The 20433-nt window shown below is 45.4% G+C and overlaps 1 protein-coding gene across 1 annotated transcript in view; it reads left to right on the top strand.

Annotated features, from left to right (window-relative positions):
* KIF5B (kinesin family member 5B) overlaps positions 1-20433 on the top strand; it is a 115532-nt gene that overhangs the window by 82072 nt on the left and 13027 nt on the right. The window contains exons 13-20 of the mRNA XM_082259193.1: positions 1408-1476; positions 1873-2079; positions 4293-4436; positions 7426-7614; positions 9345-9462; positions 10494-10555; positions 10645-10754; positions 19407-19508. Of these exons, the coding sequence (XP_082115319.1) occupies positions 1408-1476; positions 1873-2079; positions 4293-4436; positions 7426-7614; positions 9345-9462; positions 10494-10555; positions 10645-10754; positions 19407-19508 (1001 nt within the window). The remainder of the gene's footprint in view (positions 1-1407; positions 1477-1872; positions 2080-4292; positions 4437-7425; positions 7615-9344; positions 9463-10493; positions 10556-10644; positions 10755-19406; positions 19509-20433) is intronic.

Genomic DNA, 20433 nt, shown 5'->3' with positions numbered 1-20433 from the left:
CTTACCTGTATGACGGGCGACATGTATAGTCGCCCGTCTTCCGGGATCGCGGCATCCGACCATCTGATTGGCCGGAGCCGCGGTGACGTCACTCCCGCGCACGCGCGCGGGGGCCGACGGTCACGGCACGGGGCTCTGAAGAAACGGCACGATCTGCCGTTCCTTCAGAGCGCATGCGCCAGTGACGTCACTGGCTGCATTAAAGGTAAATATCTCCTAAACGGTGCATGTTTAGGAGATATTTACAGTACCTATAGGTAAGCCTTAATATAGGCTTACCTATAGGTACAACTTCCTGAGGAGGGTTTACTTCCTCTTTAAAGAGTGCCTAGGTTTAATTTTTTGTTTTGTTTTTTTTTTCTGTGGTGACTGACTTTTGTCAGTTCTAAAGTTCATTGTAAATACAACCAACTGTATTTTTAATGTCCTATTTGCAGATTATACCAGAAGGAATCCGTGACTTGGGAACAAACTTAGATTTTATCTTGCCTCTGTCCTATTACATGGAATTGTGGTGTGCAGAAAATAGGTATTGGGTCACGTTTGCACAGCTGTGTACAGGTGTTGGAGACTTGTTTCTCCTTTTTTTTTTTTTTTTTTATGACTCCAACTTAGTGGCTGCAAAGTCACATGTATTGATTATTTTAATTCTTTCTGTTCCATGTCCCTGTTCAGTGCAGTGTGTTTTTTCCTAAAATTATAAATATGTGAGTACAGTGGAAGGGGCTGAGATTCCCCTCTGATGAATGCAAGCTAGCAGAGGGAGGTCACGTGTCTGCACAGCAGGGCTCTGCAAAGCAGGTATTTAGCATTATAATTTTAGGAAACGCACACACTGTACTGAACAGGGACCTAAAACAGAAGGGATCAAAGTAATCAATATGTTTCTTTACAAGCATTGGAGCAGCTGCAGAGAATAGAATTATACAGGAATGAGAGGCGAGGGGAGGGGTGAGGAGGAGATCGGCTCTCAACAGACTACAGAAAAGACAGGAGAGCGGGAGGGGCGAGGGGAGATGCAGAGATGCTGAGGAGAGAGCAGGATGACGGAGGCACGTAAACTGACCATGGTATCGGGGATCAGCAGCCATGATCAACACGGTCAGTTTGTACAATACCTGGTTGATTCTGCCTATTCCTGTCTTCCCCTGTTTAATTGTAGAATGGAATAAATGACACTACATAAACACTATGCTATATATTATGCCTTAAAAGGGGCAGGGGCATTTTTTCCTAGGATCACCACCATTTTAATAGAGAAAATCAGACTTCTCCCTACAGTTGTCCCTCTTCTAATTGTCTCGAAGTACTGAAAATGTCAAGTTGGCTGACATTCTTGCTGCTGTGTTTAGAACATTTCATGTTTGTCTTGCAGCATCTTCATTTGAACATTTTTTTAACTTGCAGGATGAAGAGATTAATCAGCAGAGTCAGTTAGTAGAAAAACTGAAGCAACAAATGTTGGATCAAGAAGAGGTAAGCTGTTGTACAGAAACATGAAGATCTTTTAAGCGTTATTCGAAGGCTGTATGTACGGTATCATTCAAGATTAACATCACAGCTACTTACAGTATGCAGCACTGTGTGTCGGGCTGAGTGCTTCTCTACTATTCAGAGAAAACCTTGTATTTTTATTGATTAATACAAGGCTTCCTCTGGAGAAGCGGGCTGCTGTTTCCATGATCTCCACTTTCATAACTTCTCCTTTAACCTGTCTGTCCATATCCCATCGTACATCTTTCATACTGCCTCCCTCCTTTCCGCCTCTTTCTTGAAAGATTATTACATATGTGAATTCATGCTTGTGTTTTACGTGAATGTCCTATATATTCTATGTTTATGTATTAGTTTTAAAGAATATTTATCTCTCAGCTTCTGGCCTCCACAAGGCGGGATCAGGATAACATGCAGGCTGAATTAAACCGCCTACAAGCTGAAAATGATGCCTCCAAAGAGGAAGTGAAAGAAGTCCTGCAGGCCCTGGAGGAACTGGCTGTCAACTACGATCAGAAGTCTCAGGAAGTAGAAGACAAAGCTAAAGAGTATGAGATTCTTAGTGAAGAGCTTAGTCAGAAATCGGTGAGGTTCAGAAGGTGTCTTGGTTTATCAAGGTTGGGTTAAATGATATTTGTAGCTAATTTAACATGCTTTAGGAGGAATTCCCCCTTTTATGTGGCAACATTGAGGAAATACCAACCAATTCTGCAGCTCTCATTAGGCTGTTTAGTTTTACAGAATGTACTTGTTGCTTACTTGCCAGTAAGAGTTAACATTTTAATATGTATGTATTTTTTTATTACATTGAGGGTCTCCAAATCAGACATGTTTTCTATTTTTTCTTGAATATCCCAAAATGAAAAAAAAATTCGTTAACCTGAAGGGAAGAAACATTTTACCACCTAAAGACTGTCCGCATTGTACTACAGATGAGGTTCCGGGATTAGGGCGCACCCCCCCGGCTTGCTCCCGCTGTGATTGTACTTGGCGGGAGTCTGTCAGCAAGTCCTGGCTAATGATTCATGCCCGTACATTCACAGTCCAGAGCTCTCTGTTGACATTCAACACAGGGCTCTACACCGGGAACAATCTGTGTTTCTCATCCCTGCAAAGCAGGGATAAAAAAAATGTAGAGATCTAGTAAAAGCAGCACACATTACACAGTTGGGCACATATTTAACCGCTTCCCAGCCAGTGTCAGTAAAGTGACAGTGTATATGTTTAGCCCTGAGCTCTATATTAATGGCAGTGGTAATGCCAGTGGCAGTTCCACTCAGTGTCAGATTTCCCGCTGTACTATTGCAGTCTCATTATAAGCCATTGATCGCCACCAAAAAATGTACTGTCTTTTTTTGTTTATAAAAAACTATATACATTTTGTTTGGGTTCTGTGTTGCATGACCGATGTATCGCCAGTAGAAGTAGCACAGTGCCGAATAGCAAACAAAAATGACCTGGTCATGAAGGGGGTAAAATCTTCCCGGAGAAGTAGTTAATTTGCCTTCAATTCAGCCCTCTTTTAGTTACTTTAAAAACATTTGCTATTAACACAAGCTGTAGCTACCTAAAGCAGTTCTAAAGTTAAAATATTTTTCACCTTAATGCTTTCCTTGCGTTAAGGTAAAAAAACTTTTAGCACTTGCTGTGCCGACCACCACACACCACACCTGTTTCCTGTATTGATCCAGCACTGCCCGGCTGTAGCTATTCTCTCCCCTCTCCCCAGAAGCTGCACTGATGGCAGCGAGAGCCATTGGCTCCTGCTGCTGTCAATCAAATCCTGAGAGGGGGGTGCACCCAAGCCTTGTGTGTGTGTGTACACGCCCAGCTTTGAAGTTCACCCGCACGTGTGCACACAACTTGGTAAGGGGCGGCTCTGTGCAATATTATGCACAGAGCAGGTAAGTATAAAATGTTTGTTTAATTTAAAAAAGTTAGCCTTTACAACGCTTTTAAAAATTCTATGATCCCCAAATGGCAAATTTTTTTGAAGGACTCGGGCATTCCAAAGTGCTTTTACGGTTTAGAAAGTTAATGGAGTGTGTGCTGTGCTTAAGAGTGGTGAGTGGCACTAAATACAGATACAAAAAGCCGAGTTGGAGGGTGGGGACCAGCTTGCTGCATGTATACACTTCAATACCCTGCATTCTGTTTAGGGGATTATCCTTTTTAGTTGTCTAAAAAAGCCAGCAGGCATTAGAGTGGTTCTAAAGCCTTTAAGGTTTTTCACCTTAATGCATTCTATGCATTAAGGTGGAAAAAACTGTGCTGGAGCTCTCCCACAGCCTCTCCCTCTCCCCGATCCAATCCAGCGATGTGCAAGAGAGCAGCGTCTCCCGCCGTTGTCTCCCTCCTCATGGGCCTGCTGTCAATCAAATGCTTTGACACGGGGGGCTCAGGAGCGAGCATGCACGTGTGCCCCCATGGAAAGCCAGTTTCCATGGGGGCCCCTGCCGAAGAGGAGGTGCCTGGAGCACCGGTGGGGAGCCCCAGAAGAAGAGGAATCGGGGCTGCTCTGTGCAAAAGCATTGCACAGAGCAGTTAAGTATAGACAGGTTTGTTTTCATTTAAAAAAAAAAAAAAAAAAAAAAAAGGTGTTTTATCACTTTAAGATTCTAGGAAAACTCGTGCATCTAATGACAAAAATGGAGAGAGCCATAATTGAGCCATCTGGCAACGTGTCCTCTGAAAGTATTGATTCCTAGCTCAGTTCCTGTCTGCTAAGTTATAGCATTGTGATTAGGCGGAGAATCGCTCCACAAGTTGACCTTTTGTATACCTGTTTTTATTTTTAGGTTATTCTTAGCAGCTTAGACTCTGAACTCCAAAAACTTAAAGAAATGACCAACCATCAAAAGAAACGAGCTACAGAAATGATGACCTCTTTACTGAAAGATCTTGCCGAAATTGGTATCGCAGTAGGAAATAATGATTCCAAGGTAACTTGTCTGCCTTTCTTCAATGTATTTAGTAAATATTAATAATGCAAACGTTCCCTGCTCTCAGTATGCTTTTTGCAGGCCCTTCCTTGCTCCGATACATCCTCACTTAACTAATTTTCTCTTGCGTTCATTGATGGACACAGCTCCTTATCTTCATAACCATTGCATTATACTGCCCTCTACAGGAGTAGGACACTAGGCAGAAAAATAATCTGGCCTACTCAGGAGTAAGGATCTAGTTACTTGCTGGGATCTCTGGTCCAGGCAAAATTTTTTCTTTTAGATAGAAATTTTTTCTCCTGGTTTTGTTTTTTTTTACCCTGTGAGATCTACAATCAACTGCCGGACTGGGCGACGGGCTGGATAATCTAGATCCAGTGGTCACCCCTGTCTGGCTAGCGAGCGCGTGCAGACCTCAGCTCCTCGCTAGTTTGGCCCGCGACGTAGCCCGACTGGACGGGGGCTGGCCTGGGAGCTAAACTTCTCACGAGGTCGCATACAACTGGGTCTTGGCCCAAGTCGCAGCATTCCTCCTGGCCCTCAGCCCCCCCCATTTTGATGGCGAAGGAGTTCTGTCTGGAGCAGTGCCCGCCTGGTTCCTTATATGGTAAGTAGCTGTCCCACTCTCCCCCTGGAGGGTTTTGGGGTGGACGTGGGCCCCTCCTTGGGATGGTCGGACCCCTGGCTTCCCCTCCTTACTGTCAGGCACCCCCCTTTTATCTGTCCCTCATCCTACCCCCCCTCCTCCACTAATCCTGGGTGCTATGCTGGCAATGCCAGAATCCTCCAGGAGCCTTGGCAGACAGTGTGCCTAGTGCAGTGTTTCTTAACCTTTTTTCAGTCGGGACGCCCTTGAAAAGTATTTTCAGTCTTGAGGCACCCCTGCCCAAGGTTTGATTCACGTTACTGTGTATTGCAGAACACTGTGTATTGCACGAAGACTCGTGCTCGTTCCTGACACACAGACAAATGCTCTGCTCTTTAGGTGTGCCATTAATTCTTAATGGCACCCCACACTTTAGCAAACATTGGGGTGCTTTGGGTGCGGCACAAGTTTAAAAAAAGGGTCAGGGACTTCTTTCCCTGCATTTCTGCTGGTAGGGAAGCCCTACACGCAGCACACATCCACACAGGGCTTGTTCACATGTCAGGTTGGAGGGGCAGTAAAACCACATGGTTGAGCTGTCTTTACTACCCTCAGCTGCTCCCCCTTTAGCTGCAGAGGCAGCATCTGGGGATGTACACATGAGGTGGCTGCAGCTGGAGGTATACCCAGGGGGAATGAGGCTGCACTGCAACCACACTGCCACTGTGTGCATGGCTGCGGTGTGGCGGTGCTGCATTTCCGGGCTTAAAACAGGAGGTGAGAAGCAACATATTGCCTCTTTACCACCTGCCAAATGCCTCTGAAAAGTGATCCAAACACATACACACACACACACAAAAATGTACAAACACACATGCATATACATACAGACGCATGCACAAACACACACACATACAAATGCACACACATGCATACACATGTATACATGAACACCCACATGGACACATGCGCGCGCGCGCACACACACACACACACATATACAAATACAAACACATGTATACATGCACACACACATTCAAACACATGTGCAAACACACAGACACACCCACATGCACATGTGTACACACATATATATATATATATATATATATATATATATATATATATATATATATATATATATATATATATATATATATATATATATACACATATTCAAACTTTAAAAGTTCTAATACAATACCTTTCCTCACAGAGGCCGGGTGCTGCACTGTAGGGGGAAGCAGAGAGCACAACACACTCTCCCCCCCCTTTACTTTCACCTTGCTGAGGCTGTTGGAGCTTCCTCACAATGCCGATGTACAGCAGAGGATCGAGAGATCGGGCTCATCTGACAGCCCTTCTCTCCCATGATCCTGCAGCACACCTGAGGACCTCTGGTGGCACACTAGTGTGCCGGGGCACACCGGTTGAGAAAGGCTGGCCTAGTGCCTTAACATTGATTGTGGGACCAGCAGAAGAAAGGGTCTTTATTTTAGTTATTAGTGTAACAGAAAAAATTGTATCATTTACACTAACATATCCTTATTACATGCAACTATTTAAATAAAATTTTCATATCAGGGCATGTTTACAAGTTGGCTAAGACAGCCTTTGCCCCGTGACTGTAGATGCCATTATTGGGCACCAGGGGTAGCTATTAGGTCTAGCGGATGCTTGGATGTATTAAAGCTAAACTCTGGGCAAAGAAAAAGTTTACTTTGCAGTGGACCCGTGTTTGCATTGCAAAGGTTAATTGGTTCTTTTTATCTAGGGGAGAGATGAAGGGAGATATATACTTCCCTGATCCTTTGATCCTTCAAGCTGAACACAGGTTCCTGCATCTCCAGCACCTGTGCGCTCTAGCGGTCTTGAGCGGTGGACTGTTCTTGATGATGTCAAGCCCAGAGCAGGCTTCATAGACCTGCTTTGGACATGAAGACACCAAGCACAGTCCACCGCTTGATCATTGGGGAGTACCCATTGTCAGAGAGTCGGGGATCCGTTGAGTATAAGACTTTCTCTTATCCCCTGGCCAACACAAGCACTTAACCCTTGCAGTGCTGGCACTGGAATATTTAGTTTTTGCCTGGAGTTGGGCTGTCAAGAAACTTGGGTGTAATCAACTAGCAATTTTTGTGTGGGGGATTAATTTTTTTTTTTAACTCCATATGGAATGCTACATCTAAAAAAGGAGCCACCAATTCAAAAATGTTGTTTGTGTTAATATTTTTAATCTGTCACTTGGTTTAATTGAGGTGACCAGTGCACCCTGCTTTTCACTTGACTGGTTATCTGTAAGCCGATTTGTGAATACTACTTTTTGGTCCATTTGTCCAAATTAAATAAACCTTTGCCAAGCCATAAGCAAATATCTCACAGCCTGCTTTCTCCTGTTAGCAACCTGAAGTGAGTGGCATGATTGACGAAGAGTTCACAGTGGCCAGACTGTACATCAGCAAGATGAAATCCGAGGTGAAGAGCATGGTAAAGCGCTGCAAGCAGCTGGAGGGCACCCAGTCTGAGAGCAATAAGAAAATGGAGGAGAATGAGAAAGAGCTCGCTGCATGTCAGCTCCGCATCTCTCAGGTGAGTTCCGCAACCCACGCGTGGGTAATGGGTGTTTTAAAAAGGTATTGTGTACCATGGCTAGATAGAAGTCAAGTAATAAAACTCCAACTGAGGCATGGACGCTGCACATATGGTTTTTTGAATTTGAACTCTAGGTAGTTAGAAAAAGCACAAGTTAATGCAGCTGCTTATCTATTAATACATTTTTGAATGTTTACTTTTAATGCAAGCATTGTAAGGACCCAACTCTGACCTGGTATCAGCTTCTTGCAATCCCCTGTACAGCAGAACTTAGACTGGGAGAGAGAGAGAAACAACATAAGTATCCTATCTGTGCTGAACATGATTTTAACACAATAACTGGCCTTCCAGAAGGTTGTAAATGAATGGCCTAGTCTTGTTGATCTCCTAGTAGTAATTTCTGTTAACTGTTTTTCTGTGTATATCACTACTGTAGTCTGTTAAATGAAAGCCAGGTGTGAGATAACATGTCAGCAGTTGTATAGAGAACTGAACTATCCGCATTGGGTAAAGTTATCCTTAAAGCAGAACTTCACTCATTCAATCAACATGGACTTTTTTGAATCCTTATGCTACAAGCATTAGTAAATAGGATAATATATCGCAGTGGTCTCCAAACTGTGGAGGGGCCAGATGCGGCCCTTTGCTATTATCTGGCCCTTGGGGCACTATTTCATCCCCCGATACCAACAATGGGGCATAATTACCCCGAGTGACACCAATGAATGGGGCACAATTCTTCTCAATAACTCTAATGTTGGGGCACAATTCCACCAACTGACACCAACAAAAGGGCACAATTCTTCCCAATGACAGTAATGATGGGGCAAAATTCCTCTCAATGACATAAACGATGGGGCGCAATTCCTCCCACTTTACACCAATATTGGGGCACAATTCCTCCCAATGACACAAACGATGGGACCCAACGACATTAATGATGGGGCACAGAATTCCTCCCACTTACACCAATAATGAGGCACAAATACTCCCACTGAAACAAACATTTATTTTTTCCCACTGACGTCGGCACCTTTTCTACTCCCACTGGCCACTGTCCAGCCCTCATGAAGTCTGAAAGACTGTAAACTGGCCCTTTGTTTAGAAGGTTTGGAGACTCCCGGTATATCGTATTTCCTTGTTTTAAACTTTGTTTACATTTCTTCAGTTACTTCCTGTTTTCCATGCCTAAGCAAATACATCCCACATACATACATCCCACGTGTCTTCAGGAGGAGGGAGTGCTCTGAGCACAGCCTATGCCTGAGCTAATGGCGTATGAATTCCAGGACGTAAATGTTATTTCACCTGCGCCAACTCAAGATGACCACTGCCAGAAATGCCAGAGGGTGGTTTTCAAAGTGATTTCTCAGAAAAATAAAGCATGAAGAGATAGATGAATGTGGGAGATTACTTTGAATTTTAAAAAATGAACTAAATGGCATTTTTGGTTTGTGATGCTCAGATGCAGTGCAGTTCCACTTTTTATATAAATATTAGGTCTCTGTAGAATTGTTTCACCTCTAGAATTGTTTCACTGCTATACTTTGTAAATCCTTGTATTGCATTGTCTATTTCCAATAAAAAGTTTGCAATAAAAAAATGCTACTTATTGTGACCCATTGGTCTAGGTTTCCTGCACCTGTGTCTGTTGGTAGGCAATACATATGTTAATGCATTACTTCAGATCTATATTATGAATATCTAATGTTGTTGTCTGTTTATAGCATGAAGCAAAGATCAAGTCCCTGACAGAGTATGTACAGAATGTAGAGCATAAGAAGAGGCAGTTGGAAGAATCCGTGGACTTGCTGAATGAAGAGCTTGTCAAGTTACGGGCACAGGGTGGGGCTTTATATAGTGTTAAGTTGTATAAACCATCTCTGAAATTCATTAGAAACTCCTCAGACCAGATATTCGAGAAAACCTGCTAAGAATTTTATTAAAGCAGGGAGGGGCAATGTGGGCAGGTAAAAGTGCACTATGGCTGGGCGTGCTAATTATTTTTATTCATACCTTTTCAGATTTTGGCATGAATCTGCTTGCTTTTAAGTTTTAAAGTACAACAAAGTGAACTTATTCACGATCATCACAGAGCTCATATTCTGGAGGCTGCCATTGCCCTACTGATATGAGCTGTGCTGGTTTCAGGGCATAGCACAACCTTGCAGAGCTGTGATCATTGATGTTTATGCACAGATTCTCACCGCTAGGCAGTGGCGGTCTTTAGCATTGGATAGGAACTCAGTTGGGCTAATTCAGTCATTGTGCTTGATTCCAATTACCAATGGCTGTAATCTAGCACAAGTCACACCCTCTTCCCCGTCCTGATTACTTCTACGGGTGCCATAAGGATTGTCAGTGAGGGGAAAATCTCCCTCTAGGGGTCAGAGGTGGAAATTCTGACATTTTAACTCTTCCCCCTTTTTCAAAGCTACAAAATGACTTTTTCGCATGTGTTAGACTTTAATGTTATAGAGACATTCTTTGTTTGACTTGGGGCTTAATTTTGCATTGTCTCATAATACCTTTAGGGGGGGGGGAGACAGACATACCCCTTTCAGAGCTTTTCAAACATTGGGCTTGTCCTACACATTCTTAGCATTAAAAGCCCATTGCTGTCTTTAGAAGCAATCTCCTATCATCCAAACATTCTTTATTATTCAATGAATGGGTGACTTACCGCAAGCACATTGGGCTGAAGTTCATATTTTTCAGACTGCATGATTGTTCCAGGTCACTGACCCTCTATGTAGTTGGTCCCAATATTGGGATGGAAACCCCAAAACATGCCTCTTTCAGCTACAGATGAAATCCAGGGGACATTACTGGACGCAATTGATTTTTTTTTTTTTTTTTTTTTAATTTTTTTCTAGAAAAAGTTCATGAAATGGAGAAGGAGCACTTAAATAAAGTACAGACTGCCAATGAAGTTAAGGTATGTTGTTGAGTCTTTTAGGCTACTTTTTACTAAATGTGAAGTTTTATTAAAACAAAAATATTTAAAGTGGTATTTTCCTCACTTAGCATGCTGTGGAGCAGCAGATTCAGAGTCATCGGGAAAGCCACCAGAAACAGCTGAGTAGTCTGAGAGATGAGATTGAGAACAAGGAGAAGCTGATCACAGATCTTCAAGAGTAAGTGATAAAGGTTCACCTGCTATAGAACAAATAAAAAGTAAAAATTAAAGACTAAAATAATGTGGTTTCATAAGTGTGCGCACACCCTCTTATACCTGGGGATGAGGCTGTGTTCAGAATTAAGCAATCACATTCAAACTCATGTAAAATAGGAGTCAGTACACACCTGCCATCATTTAAAGTGCCTCTGATTTACCCCCCAAATAAAGTTCAGCTGTTCTAGTAGGTCTTTCCTGATATTTTCTTAGTCACATCCTACAGCAAAAGCCATGGTCTGCAGAGAGCTTCCAAGGCATCAGAGGGATCTCATTGTTAAAAGGTATCCGTCAGGAGAAGGGTACAAAGAATTTCCAAGGCATTAGATATACCCTGGAACACAGTGAAGACAGTCGTCATCAAGTGGAGAAAATATAGCACAACAGTGACATTAACAAAAACTGGACTTTCCTCCAAAATTGATAAAAAGACGAGAAGAAAACTGGTCAGGGAGCCTGCCAGGAGGCCTACAGCAACATTAAAGGAGCTGCAGGAATATCTGGCAAGTACTGGCTGTGTGGTACATGTGACCACAATCTCCCGTATTCTTCATATGTCTGGGCTATGGGGTAGAGTGGCAAGACGGAAGTCTTTTCTTACGAAGAAAAACATCCAAGCACGCCTAAATTTTGCAAAAACACATCTGAAGTCTCCCAAAAGCATGTGGGAAAATGTGCTCTGGTCTGATGAAAACCAACGTTAACATCTTTGGCCATAATTCCAAAAGATAGAAGATGTTTGGTACAAAAACAAAACTACACATCACCAAAAGAACACACTAACCACAGTGAATGCTTTGGAACTGTTTTTCTTCAGCTGGAACAGTAGCCTTGGTCAAGGTGGAGGGAATTATGAACAGTTTCAAACACTAGTCAATATTGGCACAAAACCTTCAGGCTTCTGCTAGAAAGCTGAACATGAAGAGGAACTGCATCTTTCAGCATGACAACGACCCAAAGCATACATCCAAATCAACAAAAGAATGGCTTCACCAGAAGAAGATTAAAGTTTTGGAATGGCCCAGCCAGAGCCCAGACCTGAATCTGATTGAAAATCTGTGGGGTGATCTGAAGAGGGCTGTGCACAGGAGATGTCCTTGCAATCTGACAGATTTGGAGTGTTTTTGCAAAGAAGAGTTGGCAAATATTGCCAATATAAGTTAAAGATGTGCCGTGCTGATACCCAAAAAGACTTGAGTGCTGTCAAAAAATCAAAAGGTGCTTCAACAAAGTATTAGTTTTAAGGGTGTGCACACCTATACAATTATATCACTTTAGTTTTTTATTTTTACTTCCCTAGTTTTACAGTTGATAAGTCATATTAAAGGCGGAAAAGGTTCTGAAACTGATCTTTAAATCTTTTTTTTCTTTTACGTCCTCCGACAGTCGCCGCCCACTCATACAGTCTTCACCAATGGGTATTGACTTCCTCTCCCCAGGAGTAGCTAGGCATAAGACTTGTTAAAAACAAAAGCATTTAACATAGACACACCCATGGGGGCTGTCCCACTGGTCAATACCCCCCTGCAATAAGCCATCCCAACTCAGTTTGTCTTCTGCCTAGCGTTAGGAGTAGATAGGCTTCCCTGGGCTGGGGCTACAGTCTCAGCCTTCTAATCTTTTTTTTTTTTATGATTTTTTATTTGCAAGAATGTCATTTTTTTTCTTTGCTTTACTAGCGGTTTATTTTGTCAGCTTTCGTTTAGTCGGATCTAGGGACGAAGATGGATTTTGCGGAGCTGGGAATCGGACTGGTTGCCCTGGTTCTCCAGGGCAGAGGGTCAGATGGATCCCCAGCCCGCCATCGAGCGTTCAGCCATGTGTTCGCCCTGGCATTACGAACGACCCATCTCTGTTCGCAGGGATGCCGCCTGTGAGGTGGCTACCTCACTGGACACATCTGCGGTTTATTCGCATGCTGCAGTGTCCTGCGTTTTGGCTGACGGCCTTCCCTGCCATCTGAGGGCAGTGGCTTTCTGTTTAATGAGAGGCACCCCACGCCATCCGGTACAGGTAAGTACTCTCTGTGTGGGGCCTCTGTCTGGGTTGGCAGTCCTGTGTGCTTTGGTGTCCCCTCATGTCTGTGCGTTTGTGGGGCTCCCTGATGCGATCCCTGCGGGGGTCTTTTTTATTTGCACTGCTGGCGCTGTGTGTGTTTGGGGGCCCCTCTCCTGTGTCACTTCGGTGTTTGGAGGTGCAGACTGTGTGTGCGGCGGCCGCTGCGGGGTGAAAACCGCGCGGTCCGCCATTTTAGGTGTGGGCAGCATGTCTGGCTTCACTATGGGCTTTTTACACAGCTTCTATGTAGTGGTTTTGGCGCCCTCCGACGCCATCTTGTGTGTGGCAATAGATCGTTCTGTGCACATGTCGGCAGCCATCTTGCCGAAGCCTCCCATTGCTTCCTATGGGCAGCCATTTTCCCTTAGCCTGCAGCATTAAGTTCAGTCTCTGGCGACCTCACTTCCTTTTCCTCTGGAGCAGCGATCTGTGTGGTAACACTCTGTGGGGCTCTGCAGACTGTCCTTTCCATTTTCCTCTGTTTTATCCTTTCTGGCTCAGTTTTGTACCTGCGGGGGGTCTGTGTACACAGTCTATTTAGCAACCGCAGCGCTCTTAAAGGGCCAGTACCTTGGAAATTTTTTTTTCTACAATGGAATCTCAGGACAGCAAATTCCCCCCAGCCTTGGTGGGGGACCCCAGTTCTGCTGAATCCCCCGCCCTGACTAATTTGGCCGCTGTGGTGGCAACTTTAGTGTCCAACATGGAGGTGCTGATGGCTGAACGGGCTGCTAGGAAAAGGCCTAGGATCTCTTTCTCTTCTAATTCAGAAGGTGATGTGCTTGCTGTGGGTGGCGTACCCTTTTCGGGGTCTCGCTCTTCTCTGGACCCGCTAGGGTCTCAGGGGGAGGCGGAGGTGGAGGGGGGGTAGATGATTCTCCCCCTGGATTGCCTGAAGAACGCGCAGCTATGGATGCGTTAATTTCTTCTGTTAAAGAAACACTACATTTGGAGGATGAGCCCCATCCTCCGGGCATTGTGTCCTCTTTTGGTACACATAGGACCCTCAAGTCGGCGCAGGTTTTTCCCTGCCCCGCTGAGTTTCATCAAACGGTGAATGAACAATGGCGCAGTTTGAAACGCCCTTTCACGGTGCCAAAACTGTTTCAACTGCTTTACCTCTTTGCGTCTTCTATGGATTCGCGCTGGTGTGTGGCTCCCCAGGTGGATCACACTGTGGCCGTGTTAAACAAGGCTACCCTGGTTCCCACTGAAGATACCCCGGTGTTCCGGGATCCTACGGACAGGAGGTTGGAGTCTCTTGCCCGCCATGCTTACATGGTGGCAGGTTCCATGCTAAAACCTATTTTCGCCTGTGTCATGGTGGCTCAGGCAGTGGCGGATTGGACTAAGGTGCTTAGATGTACTCTCGTGACTGATTCTGCCCCCCCTGCTACGCTGGAGATGGTGGACCAAATTCATCATGGGGTCATGTATTTGTGCGATGCGGACTTGAATGAGGCCCATTTTGGCTGCGCGCCTGTCTAGTGTCGCGGTACTTAACCGTCGACTGATCTGGTTGAAGAGCTGGTCGGCTGACCAGACATCACGGAAACCGGTGGTTGATTTTCCTTATGCAGGGTCTCGCCTTTTTGGTGAGGCCTTAGATACTTTGGTTAAAGGAGTCACTGGGGGCAAGAGCACTTTGTTGCCCCAAAATCCGAAGAACAAGTATTTTCGCGGTAAGCGGGGTCCCGCCTTTAAACCCAATCAGGGGTCCTTTCGTGCCTTCAAGGCACAGAACAAGGGCAAACCTTTCAAGGGCCAAGGTGGCCAGAGAAAGCCCTGGACGGGCAAGCAAAAGACTGGCCACGCCGGTGCGGCGGCTCCGTCCGCCTCTGCCTAAAGGGACGCCTCATCCGTTTCAGGGGTGGGGGGACATTTGCGTGGTTTCCTCCAACCTTGGCTGCTCCAAATTCCGGACCGGTGGGTTCAGGAAATCATTCGATCAGGATACAAGATCGAATTCCCTTTCGCGGCCGGCGGACACATTCTTTCCCTCAAATCTTCATTTGACCCCAGAGCGTTTACGAGACCTGCATTGAGCGGTGCAGGACCTCCTTGCCCGGGGGGTGATTGTCCCGGTGCCTCATCGGGACAGGTTTCGGGGGTTTTACTCGAATCTGTTCACTGTGCCCAGAAAGGAGGGCAAGGTACATCCGATCCTGGACTTGAAAGCTCTGAACCGCTTTGTGCGAGTTTGAAAGTTCAGTATGGAATCTCTCCGCTCGGTGGTGGCCTCCCTGAGTCCAGGGGAATTCCTGGCCTCTATCGACCTGAAGGATGCGTACCTGCACATCCCCATTTTCGAGGGTCATCAGAGGTACCTCCAATTCGCCATAGCGAAGGACCACTATCAGTTCGTAGCGTTACCTTTCGGTCTCGCTTCGGCTCCAAGGGTCTTTACCAAAGTGCTGGCGCCTGTTGCGGGCACAGGGCATTGCGGTCTTGGGATATCTGGACGATCTCCTGTTAAGATCGCGTGTCAGTCAGAGCCTGTTGCGCGATCTGTCGACTACGGTACAGACGCTCCAGGAGTTCGGTTGGACCATCAACGTTCAGAAGTCAACTTTGTCTCCTTCGGTTCGTCTTCTCTATTTGGGAATGGTTCTGGACTCTGTTCAAGCGAAGGTGTTTCTGCCGGAGGACAAGCTCCGGACCCTACAGAACGAGATCCGGTCCCTCAGGGACAACGAAGTCTCGTCACTCAGGACCTATATGCGGTCCCTGGGGTTGATGGTGTCAGCCTTCGAGGCGATACCATTTGCTCAGTTTCACACGCAATCTCTCCAAGCGGAGATCCTGGCCAGGTGGGACAGACTGCTTCAGTCCTTGGATCTAAGTGTCTCGTTGAGTCGCCAGACCAGAATGGATCTTCTGTGGTGGCTTCAGTCCCCGGCTGTGTCGGGAAGGGAAATCCTTCCGACCGTTACTGTGGACAGTGATTACCACGGATGCTAGCTTGTTGGGCTGGGGTGGAGTCCTGGGCAACCTGTCTGCCCAGGGCACTTGGTCGGAGGAGGAATCCTCCCTTCCGATCAACATATTGGAATTGAGAGCGATCAAATTGTGTCTCTTCCAGTGGTCGGATCGACTTCTGGGCTGTCCTGTACGGGTACAGATGGACAATGCTACCGCGGTGGCTTACGTCAACCACCAAGGGGGCACCAGGAGTGCCCGGGAGGTAACTGCCATTCTGTCTTGGGCCGAGACTCATGTCCCGGCGATTTCGGCAGTTCACATTCCGGGTGTGGAGAATTGGCAGGCCGATTATCTGAGCCGCCAGACCCTGGATCAGGGGTATGGTCCCTACACCCGGAGGTCTTCCAAATGCTGTGTGCGAAGTGGGGATCCCCGGATGTGGATATGTTCGCATCTCGGCTAAACAACAAGGTGGAAAGGTTTGTGGCAAGAACGCGCGATCCTCTGGCGGACGCCTCGGATGCGCTGGTGGCCCCTTGGCATCAGTATCGTCTGATGTATGCCTTTCCTCCGATTCAGTTGTTATCCAGGTTCCTTCGCAGATTGGCTTTGGAACCGACGTTGGTGATTCTGGTGGCGCCGGACTGGCCACGCCGGTCCTGGTACATGGGCATCGTTCACCTAGCCGTCGAGTCTCCTTGGCGGCTCCCGCTGCGGGACGATCTTCTGTCTCAGGGACCGATCTTCCATCCTGCTTTACAGTCGCTGGCTTTAACGGCATGGCTGTTGAAAGCCAGGTCCTGAGAGACAGGGGTCTCTCCTCAGAGGTCATTCCTACTTTAATCAAGGCTAGGAAAGCCTCGTCTGGTAAGATTTAATACTTGGAAAGCTTATTTTGCCTGGTGTGAGTCCAGGGGCTTTTCTCCTCGTTCATACTCGGTGGCGAGAGTGTTGGCTTTCCTCCAGTCTGGTGTGGACCAGCGAATTAAGGGCCAGGTATCTGCACTGGCTGTTCTTTTTCAACGCCCTGTGGCGTCTCATTCTTATTTCGCACCTTCATTCAAGGTGTGCGCCACTTGGCCCCTCCCCGGAGGGCGCCTTTACCTCCATGGGACTTGAACTTGGTTCTGAACTTGATCTTGCCTTTCTAGCGGCGATCACTTCGACTCGCAGGGTGTCGGAGCTGGCGGCATTGTTTTGCCGCTCTCCTTACTGGTGGTTCATAAGGATAAGGTGGTCTTGCGACCTAACCTGTCATTTCTCCCTAAGGTGGTGTTTGATTTTCACCTTAATGAGAATCACCTTAATGAGGACATTGTTTTGCCTTCGCTCTGTGCGAAGCCTAAGCATCCTAAGGAGGTTGCATTGCATTCCTTGGATGTTGTCAGGGCGATCAGGGTTTACCTGTCGTCCACTGAATCCTTTTGAAAATCTGATTCTCTTTGTCCTTCCTGAGGGACCTCGGAAGGGCATGGCTGCGTCTGCGGCGACCATTGCCAAATGGATCAGACAGACAATTGTTCAGGCCTATGCTTTGAAGGAACGGGTTCCACCCTTCCCTGTTAAGGCGCACTCTACCAGATCGATGAGTACGTCCTGGGCCTACCGGCATCAGGCTTCGGTGGCCCAGGTGTGCAAGGCTGCGACTTGGCCCTCGGTGCACACCTTTTCCAAATTCTGTAAGATTGATGTTCTGGCATCAGCTGATGCCTCCTTTGGCCACAAAGTTCTCTGTGCGGCAGTGCCATAGGGGACCCTGTTTTTTTTTTTTGTGGGTCCCTGGCTGTTGGGGTTGTTTATCCCCTGGGTTATTTGCTTTCCTGGGTTGTTGCTCCTGTTGAGCCTTTTTCTGTTGCCCAGAAGGTTCTCTTACTGTTCGTGTAAGGTTCCTTTCTCTGATGTGGGTACTACTGCGTTGCCTTTTCTACGGTTGTGTCTCCCACCCCTCATGTCTACACTGCTTTGGGACATCCCATTGGTGAAGACTGTATGAGTGGGCGGCGACTGTCGGAGGACGTAAGAGAAAACTGAATTTTTGTAAAATCTTACCGTAAAATTCCTTTCTCCGAGTCCTCCGACAGTCGCTGCCCCCGCCCCTCTTTTGGGGTTTTCTTGTACACTTACTGCTATGCTACCAAACTGAGTTGGGATGGCTTATTGCAGGGGGGTATTGACCAGTGGGACAGCCCCCATGGGTGTGTCTATGTTAAATGCTTTTGTTTTTAACAAGTCTTATGCCTAGCTACTCCTGTGGAGAGGAAGTCAATACCCATTGGTGAAGACTGTATGAGTGGGCGGCGACTGTCGGAGGACTCAGAGAAAGGAATTTTACAGTAAGATTTTACAAAAACTCAGTTTTTCTTTTACATCACAGAAACCTGACATTTTGACAGGGGTGTGAAGACTTTTTATATCCACTGTGTGTGTGGGTAGATGTTATCTTATTGCATATGAATGATTAGCTTCTTGTATTCTGTGATACTTAAAGGTTCCAATTTCTTGGTGTAGATCTATTAGTGTGCGCTCAGACTAATTGCAATCAAGATGAATGTATAACCTACTGCACATTTACAAATACATCAATTTACTGCAGTTACTAGTTGTAACGGTAAATCATAAAACCAAATATCTCTAAACACTATGGCATTCAGTTATTGTTTCAAAAATCCTGCAGCAAGGTAATTTATATCCTGTGGATCTCTTTTCGATAAATAGCAGTGCTGAGTACAGTTCATTCAATTCTAAATGGAGTCAACAGGATGTTAATGTGGCCAACATTTTTAGCTCTGCAGCTATTGAGCAGGAATGCTAATCCTACTAATAGACATACTAGAGGGAGAATCTGTAGAATCCTGTATGAAATGCAATCATGAAAAAATGGGAAAGTTGCATAAAAATATTACTTTCAGGGTAATTTTTATAATATTAAAATGTGTACTCCTAGAAAGTACACAGAGGTTTTTTGTGATTTAAACTTATTTTGACATAGTTGTGCTGTGCAGCCATTCTGTAAGAAACTAATAGTTGTTTCTAATACCTGATGTCTTTCTATCTCTTTGAAGTGTCAATCTGGAAAGTACATTTTAAAACTTCTCCAAAACTATATGTTCCTACATGTATGTAAAGACCAATTCTGTTTTTCTTCGGGTGTATTATGTATAAAAGAAAGAGTTAAAGTATAAGGAAAGGCAAAACTTTTTTTTTTTGTTTTGGATAGTATAGAGAGGGATTAGAACGCTTGTCAGTTTTTATTGCTATCTGTGCCTTCCTTAAATTCCTCTCACTTCCTGTTTGGCTATGGGACAGGAAGTGAAGGGAAATCTCCCCAATGGGACAAAGTTGGCAAAAATAAACCTTGTGGGGGTTATAACCCTCCCTTGCGCTATCCAAAATGAGAAAAACAGTTTTGCCTATACTATTTTAAGTAGGCATTTCCAGCATCCATAGGGATGTCACTCCAGAGAAAACACATCCCTGTGTATTCTCGTACCATCCTTCGGTCATAGTGCGTGGAATTGTGCTCTGCTGGTTAGCGGGTACATAACAGACGTACATTTTAACCTGACATATTTAAATGTATTTACATAACATGGACAATACTAATTATTTTAATACTTTGCTTTGTCTCTTGCAGCCTAAACCAGAAGATGATGCTGGAGCATGAACGACTTCAAGTGGAACATGAAAAGCTAAAATACGCTGACCAGGAGAAGAGTAAGAAACTCCATGACCTCACGTAAGTAGATGTTCAATTGAAGCAATGTGGTAGCCTGCAGATAATTTTCGTCAGGTGCACTGATGTTAGGTAAGGGATGAACATAACTGATTTTTAAATGCTTGAGATGCTTGTGGTGAAGTTTTCAGATTGAATGCCTATTTGGGTTTACCAAATGCTCACCACTCTTCTGCAGAGGAAGAAAAGTCTAATCTACCTTTCATCTTTATAAATCAAAAAATGATTAATTTGTGATCAAATGAGTGGGGTGGCAGCTTGAGATAGATGCTGATTGGAGTTGTTTTATACAAACTTTTCCTCCATGGGGCTCATCCACAATATACTGGTGCGATTTTTAGTTCACAATAGGGCCTGGGGTACTTGGGAAGGGAAAATCTTTGGCTGTGAAATTTTTATGCCTTCTGTTCAGGATTAAAGTAATTGTAAAGTCTCTCTCTTCTATCTTATTTTTTTTAAATTACAAACCTGTGAAGTGGTTTTGCACAGGGCAGCCCAGATCCTCATCTTTTCGGGGTTCTCTTCTGTGCTCCTCCCTCCTGTTGAGTGCCCCCACAGCAAGCGGCTTGCTATGGAGGCACCCAAGCCGAGCTGTAACTCAGTGTGTCCATTCAGACACGGAGCTGCTCTTCTACCCCGCCCCCCTCTCCTGATTGGCTAACTGACTTTGACAGCCGCCGGAGCCAATGGCGCCGCTGCTGTGTCTCAACCAATCAGGAGGGAGAGTCCCAGACGGCCGAGGGACTCGTGGACATCGCTAGACAGGGCTGAAGGGGACTGCTACACACAGAAGGATAGAATGCATTAAGATCAAAAACCTTCTGCCTTTACAACTCCTTTAAGTGATTGGAAAAAGATAAATGGCACTTTCCAAATGTTCAACATCTTCATAGCATTTAAAGTTGGTTACAAAAGGAATCCTAGCAAT

The sequence above is a fragment of the Pelophylax lessonae genome (assembly GCF_965119305.1).
Source record: "Pelophylax lessonae genome assembly, chromosome: 5".
Taxonomy (NCBI): domain Eukaryota; kingdom Metazoa; phylum Chordata; class Amphibia; order Anura; family Ranidae; genus Pelophylax; species Pelophylax lessonae.
Note: the sequence above shows the minus strand (reverse complement) of the source record. Positions and strands in the feature narration are given on the sequence as shown.